This window comes from Mustela erminea, chromosome 3, assembly GCF_009829155.1.
Source record: "Mustela erminea isolate mMusErm1 chromosome 3, mMusErm1.Pri, whole genome shotgun sequence".
NCBI lineage: Eukaryota > Metazoa > Chordata > Mammalia > Carnivora > Mustelidae > Mustela > Mustela erminea.
In genome coordinates, this window is record NC_045616.1 from 112,982,369 (window position 1) to 113,004,310 (window position 21,942).

General features: G+C 35.7%; 1 protein-coding gene across 8 annotated transcripts in view; it reads left to right on the forward strand.

The window, feature by feature from the left end:
• The window catches only part of GABRB2 (gamma-aminobutyric acid type A receptor subunit beta2), a 239,180-nt gene that overhangs the window by 70,347 nt on the left and 146,891 nt on the right, over positions 1 to 21,942 (forward strand). For all 8 annotated transcript variants that reach the window (XM_032337114.1, XM_032337115.1, XM_032337120.1 and 5 more), the window contains one exon: positions 12,620 to 12,840. In XM_032337114.1, coding sequence (XP_032193005.1) covers positions 12,620 to 12,840 — 221 coding nt within the window. The remainder of the gene's footprint in view (positions 1 to 12,619; positions 12,841 to 21,942) is intronic.

A 21,942-nucleotide genomic window follows, 5' to 3' on the forward strand; every position in this document is an offset into this window, starting at 1 on the left:
TCTTTCAAGTTGAGCATGCTTTAGTTTGCTGAAAATAGTTTTCCAATTGAATTATTTCTGAATAAGTACATTGCTACAGATCGTCCCCTATAGTTCCTCTGATTACCTTGGGCTTCTCAGTAGTAACTTATACACTCTGGCAAAACCAGAGCTATTTTAATCATTCTGCAGGGTCAGAGGGAGTTGATGCAATCATCTTTGGTGTAAAATTGAGTCTCTGTATGTCTAATCAGGAAGACAGGCATATATATACACAACTTCAGTATTCAAATCTCAGAGAATTCTGAGGGATCAACGTTTACCTTTTCCCCTTGAGAAATAACTTTTATTTGCCCACAATCGATCTAGTTTCTTTGTTCTTCTATGTAACTGTGTAGCTAGCTAGCTAGCTAGAAATATAATTTCCTCCCTCACTTTTTGGAGTGGAGTAGAATAGGAAGCAATGTTGGGAAATGATGACTCAAAATCAAAACTGGCGGTAAGATCAGTGTTCTAGAGGCAGCTCATTATAGAACTAAAAACATGGGATCCATGGCCAGAGATTTCCCCTAACCAAATCATGACTTAGGAAATTATTGGCTAAGTGGCATTGGAAAAATGACTCACATCTCCATGCTTCATTTTATTTTTTCTAAGATCTTTTAAATTTATTCATTAGAGAGAGAGACAGAGTGAGAGAGTGCATGAGCTGGGGAGAGGGCCATGGGGGAGGGAGAAGCAGACTCCCTGCTGAGAAGGGAGCCCAAAGTGGGGCTCCATCCTAGGACCCTGGGCTCATGACATGAGCCAAGAGCAGACACTTAACCGACTGAGCCACCCAGGCAACCCTCACCTCTCCATGTTTCAAATGTGTTACCTGGAAAATGGAAATAATGAAAACAATGATGATAATAACAGCAAATGTTTATAGAACGCTTAATCTGAGCCAAGCATTCTACTAATCACTTTCCTTGGGTGAAGTTATTTGCTAATAGGGATTATGATTTACTTTGTTTTACAGAGCACGATGTCTCAGGGAATCTAGGTAGCATACCCAAAATCTCACAGTAGCTAGGAAGTGGTGAATCTATCCAATACATAACTTATAGGGCTGTTTTGATGATTAATAAGATAATGCATATTAAAAGTGTTAGCCTAGGGTCAGTGTTCAGTATTAAAATTGGAGAAAGATTTTAAAGAAATTTGAGATAAACTTACTGAGTAAGAAAAAAGACAAAATGTTAGGGAAGAAATCATACATACAAAGTGTAATTTTGATGTTGATTATCTCAGGGTGAACTGAGTTCTCTACTCAGGGTGCATTCTATATTAAGATAGAGACAGAGATAACCAGTTATACTGGCTTAGTTTTGTAGCCATCCTTGGGCTTAGTCCCATCATCACTGCGAAGGTTAGTCTGTAATAACATGCAAAGTGAACTAAGCAAAATAGTGGAAGAGCTCATTGTCTTGACCATGTGTATTTTAGTTTCACATACAAGGAAATAATCAGTCACTTCTGAACTTAGATTTCCCTTATGAGTGATCTTAGGTGCAGCTCTCATGTCCCGAATGTGTCTCTAGCAATTAGTCAGAGCTGCAGCCATGTGTTTCTTCTGAAATGCTGCAATTGAACATCTGGTGTGATGGCTTCTATTAAGTGGGGGCTGAGTTTTACTCCATTACATTCTAGTTTAGGAGGTTGAGAATGTGGAAATATTGCCATGACCTATAATTGGATCACCAATTTGTGGGCTCAGATGTGGAAGACAGAGAGCATTTTAAAGAGCTAGCAATGTGGAAAGGGCTTTGTGGGAATATTTGTACTTCTCTCTGAGTTCTTTCTGCTTTGGATAGATAATGTGTCCTTCAGAAATCCTCATTCTCAGCCCTGGGGACTTTGCTAGTAGAATTAGAGGAGCTATAAAAAAAAAAACTTAAAAAAAAAAAAACAGTAACTCTGAGGGTATTGGAAACGTGGGAAGGGGACAGAATGAAAACTCACTCTCAAATGCCTGTGGGTGGGGAGAGCAAATCCTTAGTGGATTCAGGAGTAATGATTACTAAGAGTTAAATAATCAGAATTTGAAACCCAAAAAGACAAATGAAGAAGTAGAACAAGCTTTATTTTAGTGTGCCCATGAACAAATATTTATAGGGCATCAATTATGTTGATGAGATGCTCAGGTCACTCTGGAGAAATGATGGTATGGTTTCTGACTTTGGAGAACACAGTACAGTTTAGTTGGGGAGGTTACCCCCCTCCTCTAATTAACATCACAGTGGGTAAAAGTTCAATTCAATGATGCTTGGGGTGTCACAAACCACTGTATTAAAGGATTCAGAGGACAAACTTGGGTAGTGGCAGAGGGAGAAGTGGGATGCTTGGAGAATGGGTCAGATTTGGGAAGGCAGACAAGAAAGGGTGCAGGGAAAAGAATAAGCCAAGTGGAAAGCAAAGATCTGTTGGGGAGGTAGAAACGTTTAGGTGAAACAAAAAGTTCAGGAGAGTGATTAGTTCCAGAAAAATGGAGACACAATCCTAGAATACTTAAATTCTGAAAACTCCGAAGCTCTTAATTTCTGTTGATTCATTTTGGATGAGGAAACAGAGATGCAGAGAGATGAAGCTGGTAGAACAGACCATAAAGAAGAGTTTGGAATTTACAAACAATGGAGTCTCTCTGAAAGCTTTTTGGAAAAATCCATTGACTCAAACTTGCACTGCAGTATGCTGTGTGTGTGGTATCTGTGTGTGCGTGTGTGTGTGTGGTGTGTGCCTGTGTGTGTGTGCATGCACATGTGTATTTATCTCTTCTGAGTATTAAACATTAAACAAGGAACAGACATGAAGCCTTTGCATTAATAATGAAATTTCCTAATGGTTAGTATGAAGAAAACAAAAGTTAATATCAGAGGAAGAGTCTGGGATCTCCTCTTTCAGTATTTAGGAGGAAAATTAGAGATGGACTTTCACTTCTCAATGATGATTTAACTGTGGATTTCCCTGGGATGGAAAAATAGTTTCCCACTTAAAGATGTTCTCCTCATGTGATTTTGAATAAAATCTTTTGATCAATACAAAGGAGTGTGTGTTTTGTTAATAATAACAAGCCAAAAGGCTGAGAATTTTTCATTTATGACTACATTTCCTTTTCCTTTATGCTGATCTCCAAAATATGCAGAAAGCAAAGACATATTTTTAATATTAGATTCTATTTTTATAATTTAATTCAACAAGGAATTATTTATTTATACAGTTTTTGTTGTAGGTGTGATGTGATATGTGTATGTGTGTGTATATATATATATATATGTATATAAGTATACATAAATGGAATATCACTTGGTCATCAAAAATAATGAAATCTTGATATTTGCAATGATGTAGATGGAACTAAAGGGTATTATGCTAAGTTAAATAAGTCAGAGAAAGACAAATACCATAGGATTCGCTCACAGGTGGAATTTAAGAAACAAAACAGATGAATATAGGAGAAGGGAAGGAAAAATAAAACAGGATAAAAACAGAGAGAGAAACAAACCACAAGAGAGTGTTAACTATAGGAAACAAACTGAAGGTTGATGGAAGGGTGTGGTGGGGACCTAGGGTAACTGGGTGATGGGTATTAAGGAGGGTACTTGGTATAATGAACATTGGGTGTCATATGCAACTGATGAATCACTAAATTATACCCTGAATTAATACATGATATGTTAACTAACTTGAATTTGCATAAACCATAAAAAGAAATAATTTTATGTTTATAAAACAAAATAATATAGATTACAAAAAGAATTTAAAATCTCCTGTCATCTCATGTACAGAGATACCACTGTTAATATTTATATTTTCTTTTATGACACTTTTTCCAAATATATATATTTATATAATTCAAAATGGGATCATATTGTGCGTATTGTTTTGTAGTATTCTATACACAATTTAGACCTTTGTACATATTCCCAGGTGTTCACAAGGAAATCTGTACCATTTAACACACAAAGGTAGTTGTACCATTAATCAGAAAGTATGCATGATATTGTCTACATACACAGGACTAAGAAACATTCTTTGCTCTCAAGGAGGTGACAGCTTAAGATGTTGAGAATGCCCTTACTATTTACTTACTGTGTCTTCCTATGATATTTAATTAAGTGTTAATTTCTACCTCAGATTTAAAGTCTTTTCTTTCATACAGGGATAAAAACAGAAGTTATTAATTAGGGGAATAATTTAGCATCCCAATCTTTGAATTCAATCTCTTGCATTACATTTTTTGAAAATAGAAATTCCCAAACAGAAACAATGAAAAGATTTTCTAAACATGCCCCAAACTTAAAGACTATGCCCAGAGTGATAGTAAAAGTGATAAATGTGTTATGTTGAACAAACTGTCATGGAGTTTTATTGACATGAAATTTGCATTATATTTAAATTAAATTAAAATTGCACTCATGGTTCCTAAATCACAGATTTTACTGCCTTAAAAATTATTAGCTCTGTCTTATAAAAGTTAGAAACTCAGATTCTTAGCTCAAAACCTCAATTTTGACCTGGTATAATACATTAAAGGCAAATAATAGATGATGGTATATTAGGCATAGTTGTCATTTCAGCAAGAGGTAATTAAGATAGAGCTAAAAATTTTATCATTTTTTGCAGGTTTTCCTTTAAAATTTTTATTTTTTATTTTTCTATTTATTATTATTTTTATTTTATTTTATCTTATTATGCTGTTAGTCACCACACAGTACATCATTAGTTTTTGAGGTAGTGTTCAATGATTGTTTGCATATAACACCCAGTTCTCCATGTGATAGGTGTACTCCTGAATACCCATCACCATATGAAAGCCTTAGCAGAGAGATAGAGATCTGAAAATATCTAATTTTGGAGGCAAAACTATTATCTAGAAGATCTCAAGAAAAAAGATTAATCACCAAAGCTCAATATTTTAGCACAGAAGCAGCCGTTATTGTCAAGCTTAGAGAATTCAGTTCCAATAAGTAAAGCAAATTAAACAACCCACACACTATCAATGATGAAAATAAGCCTTAAGCCTGCTCCTTGAAAAAAATAAACTGTTATGTGTCTTTATGTCCTCAGATGGCAGAGTAAACACATGTGAAATCAGCCCCCTTCCCCACTCTCTGTGCTCTGAAACAGAAAACTAATAATAAGGACATAAAGGGGTGGGAAATGATATAATTGCATTTACATTTTTTCTCACATACATAGTCATGCTTTGAAAGCAGAAAGGGAAAGCTCCATTGATTAGAAAGGATGAGGTGTCCAGAGAACAAAAAAGCATATGGAAAACCATAGAGATGTTTGAAGATAGAAAGAATGCTGAAGCTTTGTAGTTGAACAGCAAATCAGGCCCTTGTATGAATATAGACCACGAAGTGCAAGCTGCAGGCTTGAGACAGGATAAGATGTGCACCATACTTGCAGAGTGAAAGTCTGTAGCTGAAAGCAGAATCCAGAACAATTCCACTGGTTTGTGAAAGGAGGGGGTAGACAGAATGATCCTCAAGAAGATAGTTCTCATTATTTAATAATAAAGCACATTAAATGGCTTATGTTGGTATATACTTCTTTTGGTTTGTCTTACTAATAGTTAAGCATTATCAACAGGTTGAATACATCAATTCAGGTTGAGGTGAATGAAGAGAAATCGAAATTTGGAAAACATGCAAATGATTATACTGATTATAGAAGTCAGCCTGATAATCTTACTGCTTTCATAGCTCTAAAGTGTCTACCCCAAGATATTTATTTACAACAATAGAAAACATTAACTTCCTGGTGAAGAAGCCTGGCAAAGACAACCTTAATCAGCTGTTCCAGATTAATATCACAAGTAATGAGACATAATGCTTCTTTGGTGACATTCTTGCCCAAAATGTATAAACAATCTGATCATAAGCATGCATCAGACAAACTCAAACTGAGAGACATTCAACAAAATAAATGACCAGTATTCTTCGGAAGCATAAACATCATCAAAGAGGAACTGCCACAGACTGAAGGAGGCTAAGGGGCGTAAAAACTAAGTGCCAGGTAGTATCTTGGATTGAATCCTGGAATAGTAAAAAGACCTTAGTGAACAAATGGGTGGTGTTCTAATAATGTCTATATTTACTTACTAGTATTATATTAATGTTACTACCTTGGTTTGATATGGTTCTATCGTTTTGCAAAATGTTACTTTTAGGGGCACCTGGGTGGCTCAGTTGGTTAAGCGACTGCCTTCGGCTCAGGTCATGATCCTGGAGGCCTGGGATCGAGTCCCACATCAGACTTCCTGCTCGGCAGGGAGTCTGCTTCTCCTGCTGACCTCTCTCCTCTCATGCTCGTTCTCTGTCTCTCAATCTCAAATAAATAAATAAAATCATTAAAAAAAATGGAGGGGTGCCTGGGTGGCTCAGTGGATTAAGCCTTTGCCTTCAGCTCAAGTCATGATCTCAGGGTCCTGGGATCCAGCCCCACATTGGGCTCTCTGCTGGGCAGGTAGCCTGCTTCTCCCTCTCTCTCTGCCTGCTTCTCTGTCTAGTTGTGATCTCTCTCTCTGTCAAATAAATAAAATCTTTTTTAAAAAAATGTTACTTTTAGAGGAAGCTTTGTGAAACTCTGTACTAGCATGTTTCCAAATACAAAGTCAAGATAAATATAGAAAGAAATCTAGAAAGAAAGAAAAAATAGAAAAGTAAGAATGTTTTATCTATATCTATGCCTATATCATTTACCTATATCTCTATCTATATCTATCTTGAAATATCCAATAGTAGGTGGTAAGCACTCAAGCAGAAAAATGTTCAGAGAGCATGAATAGGCAATTTGCAAAATAATGAACTTTAAAACAATTAAGAAATACACACACAAATTATTTCATACTATACATACTATAGTATTTCATACTATATGAAATACTATATATAGTATGAATACTACTATATATAGTATTTATATTATATTATATTATATTATATTATATTATATTATATACTATACATAGTATATTCATACTATACTATATAGTATTTCATACTATACATATATATTCTATTCATTCTATTCTATTCTATTCATTCTATTCTATTCTATTCATTCTATTCTATTCTATTCATTCATTCTATTCATATACATTCTATTCATACTATAGAATTTCATACTATACATTTTCTAGAAGAGTAAGCCAAAGAAACAGGAAAAGTTTGAATCTTGGTTATTAGAAAACAAATTACAAAGACAGCAAAAAACAAATATAAGAGATAGATATTTAGAAGATTTTTAAGTGATAGCACACTTTGCATTTGAATGCAAAATCAGTAAAATGTTACTTAGAATGGAATTATTTTAACGCTAGAAACACCCTTAGGGGCTGCTTAGTCAAGCTCCCTCGCACCAATGAGGAATTGTTGAGTTTAGTGGGAGTCTTTTCAGCCCATCCTGATGGAGCTGTTTGTCCCCTAGAATGCACAGAGGAGACTTATTTTGTAGCATTAGTCTGCTTTTTCCCCACAGATGTCAAAGCAGTTTTGTTTACCCTAATTTCTAAGTTAATTAACTTTAGCTGTTCTTCTGAGTTGAAAGCAGGTGCAGAAATATGAGAGGATACACCCAAGGTCACAACAGAGGAAAAGATCTAGGATATGAATGAACCTGTGTGTGTCTGACCCTACAGAGTATGTTTTTTTTTTCTTTTTAAAGCAGTTTTAAATTTTTTAAAAAACTTACTTACATAAAAACACACTCATTCTGGTATATAGTTCCATGAGTTTTGACAAATGCCTAGTCATGTAGCTGCCACTGCAATTAGAATGCAGAACAATTCTGTTAACCCAAATCATTCCCTCATTCTGGCCTTTTGCAGTCAACCTTTCCTTCATCTGGAATCCCAGGGAACTATTAATCTGCTCTTTGCCCCTATACTTTTACCTTTTACAGAATGTTGTATAAATGGAGTCATTTAATATGTATCCTTTACTTAATATTCTGTATTTGAAAAATATCGATAATGTGGCATATATCAAGAGTTTGTTCTTTCTTGTTGCTGAGTAGTATTCTATTTCATGGGTGTAGCAGTTTGTTTATCTCTTCATCTTCTGAAGATCATGCATCCAGATGGCCTCCAGTTCTGGTGATTAATATAAAGCTGCCGTAAATTTTTGCATGCTGGAGTAAGATTATTAGGTCATTTGTCAAATGTATGTTAACTTTATAAGAAACTATCCAACTGTTTTCTAAATGGCTGATAATTTAGATTCCTACCTGCAACAGATAAGATTTTCAGTTGCTCTGCATCCTCACCAACACTTGGATTTGTCAGTTGTTTTTTGATGTTTTTATTTTAGATTTTTTTTTTCTTTTTGGGGGAGGGGCTAGGAAAGAGGGAGAAAGAGAATCTTAAGGGAGTTTCATGCCCAGGGCAGAGCCCGACACCAGGCTCAATTCACAGCCCTGAGATCATGACCCAAGCTGAAATCAAGAGTCGAATGCTTAACTGATGGAGCCACCCAAATGCCCCTTATGTTAGCTTTTCTAATTGGTGTGTTATAGGATCTCATTGTAGTTTTTAATTTGATTTTCCATGATGACTGATGATGTTTTGCATCATGTCATGTGCCTTTTTATCATTTGCATTTCTTCGTTGGTAAAGTTTTCACATTTTTGGCTATTTTTTACGGGGTTGTTTGTTGAGTTTTGAGAATTCTTTACACATTTATATATTCTGAATATCTATCCATTGTCAGATACACGATGGCAAACATTTTCTCCCAGTCTCTGGTTTGTCTTTTTACTCTCCTAATAGAGTTTTCCATGGAGCATAAGTTTTGAATTTTGTTGAGGTCCAGTTTATCAGCATTTTGTTTTGTTATTTGTGTTTGTCGGCTTATATCAAAGTCTTTGCCCAACTCAAACTCACGGAGAATTTCTTATGTTTTCTTCTTATAGTTTTATAGTTTTACATTTCTCATAGTTTTATAGTATTACATTTAGTAGTATTACATTAGTATAGTATTACATTAGTAGTATTACATTTATAGTATTACATTACATATAGTTTTACATTTCTCATAGTTTTATAGTATTACATTTATATTGGAGCCTATGTATTGGAATTAACTTTTGTGTAAGGTATAAAGTATGGGTGAGGTTCTTACATATTTATTTACATATGGATGTTCCTGTTGATCTGGACTATTTGTTAAAAAAATTATGCTCTCTCTAATCTATTGCCTTTGCATCCTTGTAAGAAATCATTGAGCATATTTGTGTGAGTTTGTTTTTTGATTCTTTTATTGTTAGATATAGCTTAATAGTGAGTCTTGAAATCAAATAGAGTCCTCCAACTTTGCTCTTTTCTTTCAAAATTGTTTTGTCTAATCTCATTTATTTTTGCTTTTAATATAAATTTAACATAAATTTTATAATCAGCTACTGCATATCTAAAAAAAAACTCCTGCTTTTATATTGATTAAGATTCAATTTAATCTATAGATCAGTTTGGGGAGATTGACATCTTAACAATATTTTTCCGATCCAGGAACATGGTATATCTCTCCATTTATTTGCTTTGGGCTTTGTGTGTTATATGTTTAATGAGATAAAATAGGGAGAAAAAAATAAAACAAACAATAAACTCAGCAATGGGAAGGGCTTTCTTCACATTTTGATTCCCTCTCCAATCTACATACTATTCTTACTTTGCATAGCCTTATGTAGGTTTTTTCCTTTTTTCTTTTTCTTTTTCCTAATTATTTCCAGGATATTTAGTTGTAATTAGTGAGAGAGATAGCCTGTAGTGGGTTTACTGCATCTTTTTCAACATTCAAAGTCAATTGGTTTTAGTTATGATTATCTAAGTCCTTCTTGCATGGTAATGCCCTAGATTGAGAAGCATCCAGAAGTGGTTTATTTGTTTCTGTTTTTGCTTTTCCAGTTGAATAAACCAATTGTGAAACAACTTTTAAAAGGTGGGGTTGTTAAACGTAAAAGATACACTTTTTCATGTGAATGTTCAAAGGATTTATCTTGGGTGGATAGAGGCTTGGGGGAGAGGATGGAACACAGAACCACTCTTTCTTCTCAAATCCAATAATATTTATTTAGACTCGGGAGTTTATTTCACTCTTGACAGTGTCATTGATGAGTCATTTAAAAATAAATAAAGTGATTGCAACGTGGGGGTTTGGGAGGTAGGAAAGGAATAAATGAAACAAGATGGGATTGGGAGGGAGAAAAACCATAAGAGACTCTTAATCTCACAAAACAAACTGAGGGTTGCTGGGGGGAGGGGTTATGGATATTGGGGAGGGTATGTGCTATGGTGAGTGCTGTGAAGTGTGTAAACCTGGTGATTCACAGACCTGTACCCCTGGGGCTAATAAGACATTATATGTTAATAAAAAATAAAAATAAATAAATAAAGTAAACATTGGTGTGATAGCAGACTTACTAGGGTCTGTCTGGGTGCATTTCTTAGCAGGCTTTGTCTTGCTGACAAATAATGGGAATTAGCATATGGTACTGGTTATTATAGTGGTGCCATTTACTTAACCCCAAAGAGAATACTGTTTCTGTGTCCAAACACATCTCAGCTGACTGATAAACCCCAGCACCTTCCAAGCAGTATTATCTTCCCTAAATCTTAACGGTTTATGATCAAAGAAGCATAAATAACTTTGTCTTCTAATAGAGATAAAAATCAAATTTTCATTTTATCTCCAAGAATTGAAAATTACAAAATGTGTTCTCTTAAGTTCCATATAAATTGCCTATTTGTTAATGTCCTACTTTTTAGAGTATAACATAGACTGATGCAAAAAATGTATCTGGTCCTTTACCTGTTTTTAAATTATAAGTCTAAAAGGTTGTTTTTACTGTAAATCAAGCTGTTATTCTAGAGATCCTCACAATATCTTCTTATGAAAGCTGAGTATTACAGAGCACTTCAAAGCATTAACTAAACTGATCCACTAAAGGAAATTTTACCCACCATTATTTGATATAACTTGAGGATATTAATGAATAGAGCTTTTGTTAGACTAGAGCTTTGATTCTATACCTCTCATTCAGAAGTCAGCCCTACCCTGGCTTCTGAATGAGATCAAAGTTTGTATGTTTATGAAACAAATGAAAATATTTAATATTTTTGCAGAGGGGTTATATATTTCCTATTAAAACTATTCAATGTTATTAGCAGGTAATATATTACAAGTTATATTTTAAAATTACATAACCAAATTAGCATGTATAAATCTCAGTAAGGGTTGGAAAAACTTACGGACTTCACAGAGATTGAGTTGTGTATCTTATCTACAAAAGTGTACAGACACATGCAGAAATCCAGTAGGTGTACCTTATTGGATACCCGTTCATTCACTCATTCATTCACTGTTTGTGCCCTAGGACTGTGCTAGCTCTCAAGAGGTAGGGATGATTAATACATGATTCTGGTTTTTTCAAAAGCCCTCAAGTAGAGCATTGTGAACTGATTTCAAAATAGAATGGTAATTATCTTTTGAAATGATATTTGGTCTTTCATTAAGTCATTCAAATGAGGGTGAGAACAATTACATTGTACCCACAGGCCTCTAATGGATCAAACATGTCACAATATATATATATGTAAATGCTTTATTCATAATATATAGCTTTTTGTAGTTTACAAATTGCATTTGAGTTATACATTAGTCAACAATCTTCTGCTTAGATCAAGTATGTATTAAAAGTCCCATTTATAGTTAATGGAACTTAAGCAAAAGAATTTGTAAAAATTTACATGCTAGAAACAATTGAGAAATGCTGAATCTGGGACTTCAAGGCCAGTGCTCACTTTATAACAACTCATTATTTCTCAAAAGCTAAGAGCCTCCTGATGATTCAGAATCCTGGGATTAAAATTCTCATGAAATACTGACTAGGCTATTATTTAGCCAAGAAGCTACATAAGTCTCAGTGTAAATGCCACCTCTCCTGGGAAATCCTCCTTGATTAGACTGGTTAGGATTTTCTTTGACAAACTCTTACAATTATTACTATAACAAATTAACCACTTTTTTAAAAAGATTTTACTTATTTACTTGACAGACAGAGATCACAAGTAGGCAGAGAGTCAGGCAGAGAGAGAGAGAGAGAGAGAGGAGGAGGAAGCAGGCTCCCTGCTGAGCAGAGAGGCCGACAACGCGGGGCTTGAGCCCAGGACCCTGAGAACATTACCTGAGCTGAAGGCAAAGGCTTTAACCCACTGAGCCACCCAGGTGCCCCAATTAACCACTTTTTTACAATTGTATTTGTATCCCATCTAAAACAATTCCACGTTTCCCACTTTGGGAAAATCTAGTTAATTCACTAATTATTCCTTACCATCTTTCTTCCTGGGTACTATATAATAAATTTTACTGGGATATACTCTCCTCATTTCCATATTTACAGTGCTGGCCATAGTGCCTGACAGGCTCACATACTGGGTGTTCAGTTAGAAAGGGTTTAATAAATTAATATTTGCCTATATGTGAATAGTATGTTTCTAGTGTGTGGTTGTATATATTTCTTTTCTTATGAATAATAAGATATTTGCCTATCTCCCAAGATTGTGTACAAAATAACCATTTTCTTTTCACATTCACAGGATTATACCTTGACAATGTATTTCCAGCAAGCCTGGAGAGATAAGAGACTGTCCTATAATGTAATACCTTTAAACTTGACTCTGGACAACAGAGTGGCAGACCAGCTCTGGGTACCGGATACCTACTTCCTAAATGATAAGAAGTCATTTGTACATGGAGTGACTGTCAAGAACCGCATGATCCGCCTGCATCCAGATGGGACCGTTCTTTATGGCCTCAGGTTTGTAGCGTCCATTTCAAAATTGAGTTTTTCCTGAATGAAATAGCTATTGATTTTTATTGGAGGACAATATTGTGCTATGTTCCTTATTCTTCCCTCAATTCTATCATAAGCAGTTAAATCTCCTATCCAGTGGACATCTGAGAGCTTAGGGGAACATGTTTACAAAGGGACTTAGCCCTAGCTAAGAATAGGTTTTTCTGAATTATTTTCTAATATCAGCTGCTGATCCTAAAGCTGCTTTCTTTAAGGAGCAAGGATAAGCCATCAAAAGAGCCAAGATATAGGGCTTCCTTAAAAGGGAAAAAAATGTTTGGATGCTGAATAGTTGTTTGAGTATGGCAGATGCTCTGCTTCATAAACTGCTTGTAAGCTACAGGAATTGGGTCTGGTCCTCTAATGACAGGAAGGCTTTTTTTGCCTTCTTACCCTCCAAGGAGCAATCAGACTTGGAAATAAATAAAGTCATTATCCCACATTTATTAATAATAAATTTATACTATTCAATGTACTTTTATGTCTGAAAGTAATTGTGATGCTCTGCTGTTAAGGTGAGGCTGAATTGTAAAATAAGACAGCTGCTTCTTTTAAAGTTTATTTTGTATTAGAAGCAATAGCTGGTTTCCTGAAAGAAAACAGAGAAAAAAGATAGTTATCTTACTCTGAAAAATTACATTATTACAATATAAAGGATTCCTCTGTGTTATCAGGAAGAAACTCTAAACTCTGAAACATTCAAATGTCTCTGATCAATTCTGTTTTGCACACATGTGTGCTTACCTTATCATTATAATGATGGTAGTAACAATACTATTATTCATTTTTTAGGGGTTAGGGGTCAGATATTGAGTTAAATGCTTTCCATGCATTGTTATAGTTGATCCTTAAAACAACTTCATATGTTACAAATGGTTATAATCTTTATTTTTAAATGCAGAAACTAAGGCTCACATCTAAAATCACAAAGCAAGTTAGCTACAAAGATGAGATTTGAATTCAGATCCTAGTTCAGAGCCACAGCTCTTAACCACTACACTAGGACGCTCCTCACTTCCACATATTTCTTGTCTGTCATGTCTTGTTTTCATTGTCTGATATATTGTGTGTCTGACTGGCACATTGTCTTGAGTGCTTATGAACCAGCTTTTTGGTTGATCGTATTTTTAGAGAAAGTGGCATTTGGCTACCAAGGGAAAGTTGGTGAGGGTGAGGCATGGAGAAGGCACGTGTGTTCTCTGTCAGCCACTGGAGGTAAGCAGATGGATTGGATAGGGGCAGGGCTCACATGCGTGTCTTAGAAAAAAGAGAAACAGCAGAGAGAGAAATTGGCAATGTCGGCAAAGATCCCACCAAAGTGGAGAACTTTGAAAGCACTAATGGAAAGAATTGTGTTAAGGATACATCGTACTAAACTTACCACTTGGAATGAACTATAAAACATTTAGAATCACAAAGACCTTGATGAGAGTGTGACCATGCAGGCTGTGGGGGAGATAGGGGTTCAAAAGAAGCTATAGGTCACACTTTTTAAGAGCTAAGCACAGAGAATGGTTAGAATCCCGAAGAAGGCAGAAGGAGGCATAGAAGTAATACCCACTCGGCAGTGAATGAGGAGGAGGACTGGCAAGTGGCAAGTTTTGGCTAAACACCAGACCCAGTGCTGGAGGCATTTGCTTAGCAAATCGCTTAATCTGCACAGCAGTCATGCAGAAATTACCCTGAGCTCTTCCCATTTCCGTGGAACACCCACCTTGAAAGCAGAGAACAAGCTGTATTCTCCTTGGTAGACCCAGGTCTGGCAAGGCACCTACACCATAAATATGCTCAATAAAGGTGGTAATTCTGAATACATATATGCAAAGTTGAATGGATGGGAAAATCAACAATCAGGATGTTTTTGGAATTGAGAAGGAAAAGAAAGGACCAGTATAGATGAAAAATATGGCTTCTTTATGTCATTATATAATCAGACAAAAACATCGATGACTGCTCATTCTTTTTATTTATTTATTTATTTTGCTCATTTTTATTTTAAGCCTCACTATATGACACTGCTGTAACTAAAACTCACAACAATAGGAAATAAAGGATTTAAACACTTCTGACATGTAGGAAATTAACACTACTTGACAGAGAAGGCACATGAATTATAATCATTCTGTCAGTTGTATTGTTAACTCTGACTCTGAAATTGATAACAAGGTTTTTCAGGAAATTTATAAGTATCCTATTCCAGTTTTTACTAATCATAGAATGTTTTTTTCATTGCTAGAAATTCAATGCAGACCACATATTCTCTTCTCGACTCCAGGAATATGCAAATAAAAGGAATGTAATTAGAATTACCATTGCTAGGGTTGACATCACCCACTCTCTTTTCCTACTTACCCTTAAACTCCTCTCCCATTGATATCCACACACATTGGCAGGGACAAGGGGGCCAGAGAAGAGAGCATTCAGAGGGTCTGAGTAAGCTTCTTTTGTAGGGTTTACTTTAGTGAAATGTTCAGGTATTAAAACGTAAGAAGGAGAAAGTAATATGCATTTTTAATGCCTGTTTAATTTTTCTTTTTGTTTTAGAAAGGGAGAAGGGGGGTATGGCCCGAAGGAGAAGGAGAGAGAGAATCTTAAGCAGGCTAGATGCCTAGTGTAGAGCCCGACGCAGGGCTCGGTCTCAAAACCTTGAGATCATGACCTGAGCCAAAATCAAGAATCAAACCCTTAGCCTACTGAGCCACCCAGGCACACCAATGCTTGTTTAATTTTGTCATTGGTATATAGGTGTTCATTGTGCTGCTCTTTCAATTTATCTGTAGGTTTAGAAATTTTTATGATAAAATTGAAAGGAAAAATGCTATGTTTCAGAGACCTAGGGATGTCTGATTCTAATATCCAGGAAATATCATTCAAGATTTAAGAGTCTGTAGCCAAGAAAAGATCTTTCTAATCTCTTAGAGGTGAAGAATCTTCTATACAGGACATCTACTTTCAGGAGCTATGTCTGAAAAGGAGGTCACCTCATCTCAAAGGGTGTGTGGCTCACAGCCTGGGGCCCATGACCATAGACAACCAGGCTAAGTCATAACCCAGGAAGGAGTGGTCAGAGCCCTTCAGTTACAATCTTGATAACCTCTTTATGAAATCAGTTGTCCTCCTGCATGAGTGTCCCTTTGTGTCTGACTGTACACAGCAGGAGCTCTGAGTACACTTACGCTGATATATTGTGTTTGGGAAGCAGGAGTTTTGAGGATAGCAGCATAGCGGCCCCTCAGCAAGCTTGCATTAAGGTATAATGGCTTTGAGGAGCTCAGGAAATGGAGATTGAGATTCAGAAACATGGAAAATTTTTTAGGTGCTACTGTTATGGGTAGGTTTTAATGGTTTTCATTCTGATTGGCTTTTTGTTTCCCCTTCACCAAAAGCACAAATTAGCAGCTTACTCTCCATTATCCCAGTGCTCCTCTGGTTGATAACTGTATTAGAGGTTCAGAGAACAAAGTTTTAATGTTGTTCAGATACATAAATGGACACAAGTACTCAATGAAACTAATTTCCTTAACAAACCATAATGGTAATGAAATTGAGGTTTTAGTTTTGACTTTTGTAACAAACTTCTTTTTGAACCTTGTGTCTTATCCAGGTTTTAATTTCCTTGTATATAAAACAGAGGGGTAAATTAGATGATGCCAATATTATTACAACACAGTCATCCTCTGAATCAATAATTAATGAATCTAAAAGACCATATAATCTAACATCAGTCTAGAAAATTAAATTATATATTTGGAGTAGCATAGTAACTGGTGTTCAGTGTTACTATTTAATGAATAAATGAATGTGGGGTATTTGAAGACAGGCAAAGGGAAGGCTTCATATATCAAGATGGCCATTTTATATTGTAGAATTTTACTTCAGTTATCTTTTCACAATTCAGCTAAGTAAGACACTAGGTTCGTTGTGTAGAGCCAGAAGAGTGAGCAAGTGGATTAAAGAGAATGCGAAACATCTAGCCCAGGGTAGTCTAGAGTGAAAAAGGGAACAACGAAAGAAAATATGTACTGGAGTCGATGAACTCAAGCCATTGCATTTGACAGCACACAATCTGGAGCAAGAAAACTGGATGCCTGGCTGGCTTGAGACCCAGGTGGCATGACCACCTGTAAATCTGCCTGTAGCCCCCGCCCAGGGCCTTGCTTGTGGCATGCACATCGTAATTATTTAATCCAGTATTGTGCGATTTCTCAAAAAGACTTTCCTTTTCCTCGTGTTTCATTGTATGTCTATTTTCTCAACGTATTTATAAGATCTATGGGATACAGGGACACCTGGGTGGCTCAGTCGGTTAAGCGTCTGCCTTCGGCTTGAATCATGATCCCAGGGTGCTGGGATGGAGTCTCACATCAGGCTCCTTGCTCAGCAGGGGAGTCTGTTTCTCCCTCTACCTGCCACTCCCCCACTGCTTGTACTCTCGCTTGCTCTCTCCCTGTCAAATACATAAATAATACCTTTAAAAAAAAATCTATGGGATACAGGAATAATAAACCAAAGATATGAATAATGCCTTTTTGAAACTCAAAATTATAGTTTGTGGCTAAAGAATAATGAAATCTTTGAATATAGATTCTCACCTTCACTCTTGACTGGTTGATAGCTCAATTACACCAATTTGATCGTAAAATCAAATACCTCTTGTCTTTAACAATGTTATTTAGGGATTTCTGTCAGGAGATATAGCTGGAGGAAGAAGAATACTTTCTCAGGAGTAACCCAGCTGGATAATTGGTGACAAAAGACTTTCCAGTTGACGAGGCGGAAGAATTCCTAGCAATTTACAAAGGAAATATTTCAAACAGATGAACTATATAATACTCACAAATAAGATTGGCCCAATCAAGTTTTCAGAACACTTCAAGGGAAAATGGCATAGAAAATGTAAGACTTTTGTTAATGAATCCAGTTAAAGCCCTCACAGATAAAAATCAGGTTTAATCTGATATTGAAATTATAAAGAATGTTATATAGATAAAATTTAGACTGTTATTTACTTGAAATAAGAGATATTTGTTAGATTTCAATAGTAAATGAATATTGACAGTGGGCATAAAATTAGGAGGCCTTGTCTTACAATTAATTATTCTTATAATTACTTACTTAAGTGATTTCTAAATTTTTTTCTAGCTCCCCAAATCTCATAATCCTATGATTTTGCTAATGTATGGCACATAATTTTTAAGCATATCCACTCCCATCGCATTATGCATACAGCAGTACTTAACATGATATTTCAGTTAATTTCAGTTATTTAGCAACTGCAGTTATCTCTTTGAAAAAGTCTGATTAAGAAAACAAAAAAAATTATTACATTTTCATACACAATAAAACCTGAATTATCAAATGATAAAATCTTTTTTTAATATAACAATGTACATTTTGTTAACATTTAGAATCTGAATCTAAATTGGGCTTCATATTATTTATATCATAAGCATTTTATCACATATTAAAAACTCTTTTACAAATATAATTAAGACAAAACACTTTTCCTATCAGGAGATGATGTACATTTGTTATTAAAAACTTAGAAAATGCTGTTATGAACATAAAATTACCCTTAATTGTACCACCCAGAGATAACTACTACCTATACCTTGCTTTATAGTCTTCCAGATACTTTTCTAGTAAAAAAGCATATAGAAAGTTTTTTATAAAAGCAGGTTTACATTATACATACCATTTTGTGATTTGAATTTTTAAAATAACAATGGATATATCGTAAACATGTTTGCATGTCAAGAAAACCCTTCTCCTCTTCTTTAACCATTATGGGACATATTTGGGATATATTTCTTTATTTAATATAGGATATGGTTTATGGTTTTGATATAAGGTGAGAAATATGTGGTTGTTGCTATAAAATACAGGAATCTCATTTAAAATTTACTCAATATTTTAGTGACAGGCAAAGCTATTTGTTGAACAATTTGTAATCTTATAATGTTATAATCATGGGTTAAATAAATGGCTCTGGAGATGTACCAATGCTGGCTTTATTAGGCCAGTTCTTACGGAAAGAATGTCTTAGTCTTTCAGTAATAGCTGACCCATCTAAAAATAGCTGTTTGTCTTTTGATGTGAGGGGGAGGCCTTGACTTCATATGCCCGTATACCTCCCATATGTAACATTAGATCAGAAACATGTCACTTCTGATTAAAGGTTCACATTCTTAAAGAAAAATTCAGCAGGAAGCAGAAGGCAATTCAACCACCTCCTGCTATGTATGTTCTGTCATTGGGAAAATGGCAAAGGATGATGTTAGCTTGTAATGATTTTAGACAGGAAAGGTTTTTATTAGTTTTGCCTTCTTCTTCTGTTCCTAAAGTTTTACCACAGAATATTAAACAAGCAAATAATCAAGTGGCCATCCCTTACTGAAATGTATTCTATCAAATAATAAAGTATCAATTTTTACTCGGACTTCTTAATTGATTTAATGCATTTTCATAGAGATGGTGATTGTGTTTTTGTCAAGTAGAAAAACACAAATTTTATTAAGACTCTCTGGGGCGCCTGGGTGCTCAGTCGTTAAGAGTCTGTCTTTGGGTTAGGTCATGATTCCAGGGTTCTGGGATCAAGCCCCACATCGGGTTCCCTGCTTTGTGGGAGTCATCTGGTTATTTAGAGTCATCATTGTCTGACTGACATCAGCAAGTAAGTCAAATCTAAAAAGTAGAATCAGGATCACACCATTCTTTGGACTTGAGAAATGGAAGCAGTGTGTATTAGCAGCCCTAGGAAATAATCCACAGCTCTTTCTGTTGCCATGTTTCGCTGGACTTTCGGATGAAAAACATATGTTTTCAATATTTACTTCCTTATTTGAGAGAGGGGGAGAGAGAGAGGAGGGGGAAGGGCAGATGGAGAGGGAGAGACTCTTCAAGCAGACTCCCTGCTGAGCATGGAGCCCACTGAGGGACTCGATCCCAGGACCCTGAAATCATGACCTGAGCCAAAACCAAAAGTTGGACACTCAACTGACTGAGCCACCAACGTGCCCCTAGATGAAAAACATCTAAGCATTTCTTAACCATTACTGACTCATAATGTTCCAGTAGTCAGTGCATCTTTTTCAGTGCCAGTTAGATGGGTCCCTAGTTGTCATCATGTTCATTGTTTTCAGTCAAATGATAGCTGGACCAAAAAACAAAGATGTCAAAGGGCTGCTGAGGAAAAGATGAATGGTCAGAGACTCCAGGCATTTCAAAGCAGGGAAGACACCAGCTTTACCCCCTGTAAAGACATGGGTCTCCTAGTGCAGGCCTCAAAAATGAGTACTATGGTGCCATGAAGTGGGCCTTGTCTGAAAAGAGAAGAAGCATTAAAGCCCACTGAAGACATTATTCGCAGGCTCATGAGCATAGCTATATACAGCATTGCTACACATAGCACATCTGGAGATGACACTGGCACATTCCTAACTCCATTGGGAGTGAGCTCTTTAGGTCACAAGAATATTGTCATCATAGAAAGAAGCTAGATCTTCACTTATTTAATTCATTTAAAATAAATATTCTATTTTATTTTATTTTAAGCAAAATATTTCCTAGTGGAAAATTAAAATTGTAGGTGTTGCATATATGTTTGTATATAGATGTATTACTCCATTTATTGGCATAAATATGCTTATGTATCAGTTCAGAGGTATATATATGTGTACATATATGTATGTGTGTATATATTCAGACATATACACCTCAGCAACATTTTTTTCTTCTGTTTGTCTTATGTTAAAACTAAAGAAAACTAAAGGGACTTCCATAAACCTAACCTTCAAACGGTGCAGGCTGTCCTAAGCAATAAAGTTTTTTCCAATTACATCTGGAGTAAATTTGTAACATGATTTCATGAAATCAGTGAATTTTGTTGGCAGCTTTTGATGGCAATTTGCTTAGCAAATAGGCAAAATGCAGTTATATGAGATAGTCTTTGTAAGGAGTTAATTCGTGGCAGAGTTTTAATTAGACAACGACCTTTTCAAAGCAAATATAAATGAGCAGTTTAATTGAGAGGGTTGTAGTAGTGTTAGCAGTAGGAGTAGTAACCTGTATCGATTTCTTTCTGTATGTCACACCCTGAATTATCTGCATTAAATAATCCCGTTACTTCTATTTTATGCTTGAGAATACTGATGTGGACAGCAAGTAGATAACTTGCTGATTGGGTTTGGGCTCAGAATCGAACTCAAAGCCCATAATCTCAATCACCTTCCCAGAGTCTGAGAAAATGCAATATCTGTCCAGGTAGATGGATGCAAAAGACCCTTAGGGAAAACAAATACTGAAAATCTTGATGGAAGAAGAAAGGCGAGCCCAAGTTTCCAAGGCTCCTAAAAGGAACCTCTAATAGTCATTTCTCTCCCCCTAGAGAAACTGTCATGGTCGCTGTTCATAAATAAATGAGTATGGGTTTCACAGTCTTAAACAAGCTCCATAACGTGGATTTATGCACTGTTTTTGGCTAGCTTGTAGACATTTCTATACATACAGCACATGGTGTGTATTCTTTGAGTTTAAATTAATATCATCACTTCTACTTTCATCCTTTATCCTTGAAGGATTTTCTACTTTACAATTCAGATGCAGAAAGTTATTTTTGCTTCATGTTTTTGAACCCCCAAGTTCAAGGAAAAGCAAAATACAGTTTATAATTTGGGGTATAGGGATTTTGAAATTCTCTCTCTTTTTTTTCTTCAGAATCACATAGCCATATTGTGGAATTTGGTTGCAGACTAGGGAAAAAGAAACCACTGTAAGATTAGACTGTCAGTTAGCCAAAGATGAAACACCTTACGGGAAGTGAGGTGGCCACCTAGCTTCTGTGGTTCCCAGAGACCGAAAGCCACCCTAGACTTACTTTGTCCACAGGCTTTTCTCCTGAACTGAAGAAGCTAAATTCTTTATGATTTGGGAAATTATTACCTTGGTAATCTTTACACTTTCATGTCAAGGATTCACAGGCATTCTTTCGCTGAGATCCTTGATCCTAACTCTACCATTAATACTCATCCTGGAAGGGAAAACAAAGTATTGAGCTATTAGTTGTAC